Source organism: Helianthus annuus, chromosome 10 (assembly GCF_002127325.2).
Source record: "Helianthus annuus cultivar XRQ/B chromosome 10, HanXRQr2.0-SUNRISE, whole genome shotgun sequence".
Classification (NCBI taxonomy): Eukaryota; Viridiplantae; Streptophyta; class Magnoliopsida; order Asterales; family Asteraceae; genus Helianthus; species Helianthus annuus.
This window is the reverse complement of record NC_035442.2, coordinates 54,331,158-54,339,127: the sequence shown is the minus strand read 5'-3', so window position 1 is coordinate 54,339,127 and position 7,970 is coordinate 54,331,158. Positions and strand designations below refer to the sequence as shown.

Below are 7,970 nucleotides of genomic sequence, written 5' to 3'. Positions count from 1 at the left end.
GAATCTGATCAAATTGGGCCATAATCTAAAGAAATGTGTTTAAGCATTATGATTGATATTATAAAAAAAAATAACTATAACAGTTTCTCTTCCTGTAATTTTGTATAGCATTATTTATAAAATGCTTACAGGTATAATAAAAAAAATATAAAAGCTGCTCTTCCTGTCTTTTGTTCGCTTCAGGTATCTTCGCTAAATCAATATGTTGGAAGGTTTGTGTATGTAGAATTAGTCTGGATACGCCCACGAAAAAAAATGCTGATTTATATTGTATTTCTCATTACAGTATGAAGGCTATGGTTAAGGATAAATGATAAGACCTTCAAAGGGGTTGATGTTTTTCAAACTAAAATAGTGCAAGACATTAAGGAGGCTACTCTCTGGTGGATGATTAACAGATCGATAGGCGTCAATCTCTCAATCTGGTCCACTTTCTCTGGTTTAGACTTTGGTTAGTGTATGTGTATAGATAATTTTTTTTTAAAGTGATTGGATGTGTAATGGGGTAAGAGTATTTTGGATGTATCTTAGTGTGTTTTTTTGGAAGCTTAATTGTTGTTTGTATGCCTCTTTTGGTGATTAATAAAGTTTGGTTTACTGAAAAAAAAAAGACGCAATTTCAACCGTTTTTACCTAACGGGTGATTTGCTTTATATTTATCTCTAATTGCTCAAGTAGGTAAACTTTGAAAAATTGTTTAAAGACGGACTTATGATTAGTTTGTTTGTATTTATTTTATGTATAGATGTCAAAAGATATTTAGAGGATAACCTGTGATTAACTCGATTAAAACAGGTTGTGATGAAATGAGTCTTTTTTTAAAAATGGGTCTTTTCAAAATTGGTGAGGCTGTGGTATAAACGAAACTTTTCAAAATCATATTAGATATTACACACTCAGAATAATAATATTGAGGGTTGAATGTATGTGACCCTATTAATATAGAGGTGTACTTTTTTTTTCTATTATAGAAATTCCAATGTGATGGTACTTTTGTTGTTTCCTCTATTATTTTCTCTATATAATATAGAATAGAGGTTCCAATGTAAATGCTCTAAATATAGACGTTTACTTTACATTCTTACTTTTGTATGTTTTTATGGCTCTTTACAACAAGAAAAAGTTTAAGAAACCAATTAAAAATTTATGATGGAGAAAAGGAAAAGAGGATACTTTAGATGTTAAAGTGTTATTTATATACTTTTATTTGTTATAAATTAAATTTTCCTACCCGGAAAATTTCCGGGTTATAGCCTTATTTTTTTCTATAACAGTAAAAGGGATTTATAGCAAATCAAGTGTTGGAGGGTAACCAACCAGTTGATATCTCTAAGAACCCGTTTGAGTTGTTCTTACACTTAAGTAAGAATCTATTTTTTTCAAATTAATTTCATGTATATAAAACAATAACTAACTCTTTTGAGTTAATTACTGTTTTTCGTCCTGTGGTTTGTTAAAAATCACTATTTCAGTCCATTAGTTTAAAAATTGCGATTTAAGTCCGTGTGGTTTCACTTTCGTGACCATTCCAATCCCTGTGGTTTCACTTTCGTAACCATTTCAATCCATTTATTCTGTAAGTACAGGGACTGAAATGGTTACGAGGTGGACTGAAATGGTTACGAAAGTGAAACCACAAGGACTGAAATCGCAATTTTTAAACTAATGGACTGAAATAGTGATTTTTGACAAACCACAGGGACGAAAACATTAATTAACTCTTTTTAATAATCTAGCAATAGAGCTTTAAATTCTAAGTCGTCCTAATTGGAATTGATAATGTCAGAGGATGAATGAGATAGTGGAGTTAAAGAAGACATCATGAAAACATCATGAAGGTTTAGTTGACAAAAACTTAATTTGTAACGAACATTATGTAGATGTACTATTGGGACGTGCACAACTGTCTCAAAATATTAGGCTTAACAAATCACACTTTAACGCTTCTACGTTTAAATTATTTTATGTGTTTAGTTGGTGTTTAGCCACCCGCGAAGCTCGCGGGGTCTTAGGCTAGTAGATAAAAATAGGAGTACACCGAGTTCATTCCTAGAGTATCCACCTAAAATTTTGCCACTTGTCAACTCGATATTATTTCTCATTATTTTTTATTATTATAATAAAAAGCAAGAAATCTTTTTTTATATACTTTTTAAATAGCAAACTAAACATCCATGGTATCTTTTAAATTTTTGTTATCATTATTTGTAACATGTTTTATATTATTAAAAAAATCTTTAATTTAAGTATAGTCTTGCTATACATTAAAAAAAAATTAACTATTTATATAATATAATAAAGTAGTTGTTGTGTTGTATTAAAAAAATTCACTATTTATTATATAATATAATAAAGTAGTTGTTGTGTTGTGTGTATGACATGTTTAATTATCATTGTTGCGTAATAATTTTTTATAAGTTACTTAATTATGTATGTACAATGTACATAATTGTAGCATGAGTCGAGTAATTATCATTATAAATTTTGTAATTACGAGATATGAACAAATTATTTTCATATTATATTATATATATGCTACCCATATAATATACGGATTGCTAACCTACTATATATATATATATACACACACATCATGTTAAACTTTCTCGAAATCATTCCGACGGAAAAATAGTTGATAAGGAATTCGATAACTTATCCGATTTTTGAGGTTTTGAATTTTTACAATCTTCTTGAATTAAGGTTTTCCTGGTGTAATTAATGGTTAAATAATGAGGATTCGTAATCAAACAAATTTACAGGAATGCCACTGTCCTAATGATTTTAGATAACGCGTAACATACTATATATGGTTTTACGAATATAATAATAAACACCGAGTTTTACAGATTTAATATAAACACCGATAGGGCTGTAAACGAACCGAACGAACACGAACAAGGCTATGTTCGTGTTCGTTCGTTAAGGAAATTTGGATGTTCGTGAACTGTTCGCGAACACATGACGAACAGAAGTTTGTGTTCATGTTCGTTCGTTAAGGAATTTTCGTTGTTCGTGAACAGTTCGTGAACACTAACCACGAACACAAAAGAACTTTAATTTTGAAAATTAAAAAAGGCACCGTTAATCTTAAACATTGTACACAACGAAAGTAGTTAAATATAACCATTTAAAGATTGAAGGGATAGATAATATTGGGTTCGATCGATTAGAGATAAGTTGAATGAAGGAGCGTGATATCAAAAGAGGGAGAGGGCCAGAGAGAGAGATAAATAATACATATGGGGAAAGTAAAAAATTAATAAAACATTAAAAAGTTTTAGAAAAATAAACATAAAAAACCGAACACGAACGGACATAAACGAACGAATACGAACGAACATAAATGAACATATTACCGAACGTTCACGAACGTAGTCGAACGAACGAGACCTTTGTTCGTGTTCGTTCGTTAAGCTTATCGAACGAAATTTTTTGTTCGTGTTCGTTCGTTAAGCTTATCGAACGAACATAAACGAACTTCCCGCCGAACGGTTCACGAACTGTTCGCTGAACGTTCGGTTCGTTTACAGCCCTAAACACCGATACTTTTGGTTCAAAGAATATATGTAAAAGAATAAATAAACTAGTAATAATAATAATAATAATAATAGATTATTAGGATCATATAGGTGGATTTTATATGAATATGTAAAAAATAAAAGAGGCTTGTCATAAAATCACGAGTTCATTATCAATATATATATTAAGGTTGGGCTTCTATATGCAAATTATAATTTTTAAATATTAAAATTAGGCTTTACATTAAACGACCAGCTAATAGATTGAACTTACGTTGGCTTAGGCTTGGCTTGTTTACAAACTAAGCCAGTTCAGCCCGGCACATTTACAGACAACCCGATTTCGAGTGAGTTCTTTTTCATGGGAGTTTTGAATCACGCGCTTTTCAAACAACCGTAGATCCAAATCCAAATCCAAAAAGTAAAGATAAGAGATAATGTTCTGAACAATGTGAAATACTTTGTTCCTTTACCAATTAAATTAACATAACATATACGTCAGTTATGAACATAAAAGAAGTTAGAAAGTAATCTAGAACATTATATGAAAAACATCCTTCAATAAAACAATACACATTCTCTTCTCGGCTTTATATTTTACGTCTCCTTCTCTCATAGATTTTAGATTTGACGCCTCCCTCTTTATGTAGCTCGAGCTTGAGATTTCACGTCTCCTCTCCCTAGTCTCTACTTTTCACACCCTCTCTTTCAATTACTCTTGTCCCCTATATAATCCCAGTAAGAAGGTTATGATTGAGTAACCACAGAAATAAAAATGCTATTATAACTATCAAATGATTATACTAAGATAAATTGATGTCTAGAAACTTATCACACTTTAAGCATTTAAAAAGCTTATTTGGGTTTAATATTTATTCGGTGAGTGGCGATAAGGTTTGGTTGTAATTTTGGCAGCTTATAATAAGTGATAGCATAATAATACAAACTTGAAAAGTGGATGGTCTTCCGTACATATGGTTGACGATATGACTCAATTTTCTTATTTTATATAATCGAATTCCCACCAACGATTAAACCAATTTTTATATGTCATCTCCGTTTCCTCCATCCCAAAATGATAAATTATTAATATGGACTACATTCCATATGATACATATTGGTTTTCAATATTTAACCAACTAGAGTAAATAAAATAATACCAATCATCATATGTTAAGAACTAGTAAAAACAACCCGCGCTACGCGGCGGGGATTCATTTGGTGTAGGTAACATGTGCGACTGTACGAATATCCGCATATGATTTGCAGCCCTTTTGATGACAAAGTAACATACGCAAATAGAATAATTCGCCAGCTGTTGGATGTATGTATACAAGTCGACCAATGGCTGTGCTACCTAACCGTGCTCTACGAATCCATCCTTTACTAGAAGACTCCCACCAAAACCTAGATGGATAGTCACTGTATCTAAGGTGCAATCCTTCTGGCTCTTTACAATTGTTATTTAACCATTCAGTTAATGTTGTTTTTCCAAAAGATGGGTTGTTAACGATTGACTGCAAACGACTATTTTCCTTGAAGGTAACATTTTGCATGTTTTCTAAATGAACAGCTAGGATTTGAACAGCAGGATCACGTTCATGAATAGGGAAGTTCAAAATTCTCCAACATGCTTCATGTGGACAAATGAAGCGGCCATCAACAAAACTCTGAATTTCATTGATGATAGGAGTTGACTCAACAGATGTGGAAGCTGCATCATCTTTAGATTTCTGTATAACAAATCTTATACGATCAACTCCTTTAGAGATGTATTTGAATAGATATTTGATCAACATGTTCCAGCCACAATATTCAACATTTATGTGTGCATTAAAACGGCTACACAAGCGTTTATTATATGGAACTACATAACCGTTATCAACACGGATTCCACTTCGCAACACATAATGAATACCAGCATTCCTTTTATAATGAACATATCCATCTTTGTCGAATGTTGTAGTAGGTTGAAAAGATTTTGGAAAATTCTTTGAACACTTACCCTCACGCATACATGTAGCGGCATGGTTTAACAAACCACAAGGCCCATGAAGCATGCATTCAGTAATTGTTTGATACAAAGACGCTTCTGACTGTGGATCGGGAAATTCAGCTGTAATGTAATTATCAATAGCAGCAGCATCCTGTATTTTATAAGCTTCGGTCACCCACAATAAAGTATGGCAATGTGGTAATCCCCTTTTTTGAAACTCAATTGTATATAAGTCTGGAAAACATTATAGGAAATAAATAATATTATGATGTGTGTATAAAATAGGAGAAGCAATTCAAGTTTGTATCGTAATAAGAAAAGGGACTTACATGCTCCGACATCTCCAAAGGTTTTGTCAGCTTTCATAAACTTGATGAAATCTTCTACTTTTAACTTAAAAACTCGAGCTATAATGTCAGGATGGTGTTGAGAATTGGTGCTGCCAATGCTGTCCATGTATCTTGTAATTTCAGGCCACTTAACATTACATGTGAATGTGATGAAATATTGAGGGTTGCCATGAACCCTACAAATCGCTAATGCATCTTGATAATGTTTGTGCATATATCGCGGGCCACCAGTAAATGAAACAGGCAAGAATATTCGTTTGCCTATTTCGCGGGATTCTGTGTCACCTCTAGAAAGAGCGTCATAGACACCAGCAATATACTCAGATCGCAACTGATCTTGATGTGTACTATAGTAGGTGAGCCTGTTTTGTTCAATACATGTATACGCATCAACTAAGTATTGCTGAAATAGGCGGCCACCATGTAAAAGAAGAGAATAGACACCAACTCGATCGTGGATTTGATAACTATAATACATGTTAACCGTCAACCTCTTCTCTTTGGTACTATGAACTTGATGTAAATGAAAACGTGGTGACCAGCCTTCCTCACCAAATGGAAACAACAATGGGTACTGTAATGGCATATAACATGGGTGTAACTTACTAACCCTTTGAGGTATTCCGTCCTTTGAGTGTACGATGATATCGTACCCGCTAGAGTTAGCGTCATCACCACATACAATACCGCCTAAGGTACCTGGAGAGGGGGGTCCATATCTTCTATCAGGTACATTGTTGTAAAGGCGTACAGAATAGTTGTTCTTAGTTGGATCAGCCATCTCCTTGGCATTTTTAAAAACACGCACGTACTTATTATGGGTGGTCAACACATCATTAAGTGTTCTAACAATATCTGCAGAAAGACTACATTGAGTTGAGTCTCCAAAAACGCGGAGCCTGTTTGAAACCTCATTCTCGGTATCATAAATGTATAATTGCAAAAACCACGGCTTCTCATTAGATGGTGGGCACAAAGACCCAATCCAGTGGGAAACTTGTCCTGATATTTTAAAAACATAAGGGCCACGACCATCATTAACCGTCTCATCAATGTCCGCCCCAAACGATGTCATAGAGAACATGCTATTGTATGCTCTAATATTTTCCAAAAAATTACTCTCTTCAAACAATTGCTTGATAACGGAAGGCGGCTGAATAGGAAACGACAACCTTACAATCCCTAATTTACAACATTGAGTATAGCAAGGATGCTCAGCACGAGACCAATGTACAACCCTTTCTGCATACCAAAACTTAGCACTACAGTATTCACAAATATAGCGACAATCTCCACAATCAGAATACAAAGGGAGCGGCCTTTACACAGCCTCATATGACAATGTAGACGAACCATTAAGTAATTGTTGTCGCCGTGACTGTCTATGGAAAGAACGGGCTGTAGAACTTTCACCTGTTTCATGTGAACTAACTATTCCTCTACGTTTACCAAGTGTATTCATATGTAATATTTTTTTTGGCAAAGCGAAATATTATTAATAAGAGCAACAATACATATACAGATCATACCAATAAAACGATATACATCAACATAAAAGAAATGTAAATATGACTTATATATAAGAATACAAACATACCGAAAAGATGACCAAACAGAATGTGCAAAACCGATACACCGCAACCTATAAGACGACAAACTCACAAGTCACTATAAATTATTAAGAAGCAATAAAATAATCAACATGTACAGTAGAGGACTGGAGGTACAATGTTGGCAAACAACAGAGCATGAAACCTTAAAGTAATAGAAAGTTGAAACTTGTAGGCATTTTTTTTCTTAATGATAAGCTACAGATGCAGCATGTAGGTGTTATCAAGGAAGAAAGAGTGGCTTACACACCTATGATGGCACTTAACTTATTTTTTTAAGCTGACCACCACATAACTTAACTCTCTACATAACAGACACATATTTATATATACTCTAATTTGTAACATAAATAGGCAACAAGTGGTTGTAAGTTATGCTTAATGGATTGTATGTGTATTATGTGGTTGTAAAATAATTCTTCAAAAGCATGATATGTTGTCTGCTGGTTTCTTCATATATGGATATATGTATGCCCACTGTTTTTTCTCTCTCTCT

At 33.3% G+C, this 7,970-nt stretch overlaps 1 protein-coding gene across 1 annotated transcript; it reads right to left on the bottom strand.

Annotated features, from left to right (window-relative positions):
* Nucleotides 1–4,732: 4,732 nt before the first annotated feature.
* Nucleotides 4,733–7,326, bottom strand: LOC110881257. The gene is made up of 3 exons (XM_022129576.2): nucleotides 7,218–7,326; nucleotides 5,844–7,106; nucleotides 4,733–5,748 (listed from the first exon to the last, which is right to left on the bottom strand). The coding sequence occupies exons 1-3, from the start codon at nucleotides 7,324–7,326 to the stop codon at nucleotides 4,733–4,735; spliced, it is 2,388 nt and encodes a 795-aa protein (XP_021985268.2).
* Between the last annotated feature and the right edge of the window lie 644 nt (nucleotides 7,327–7,970).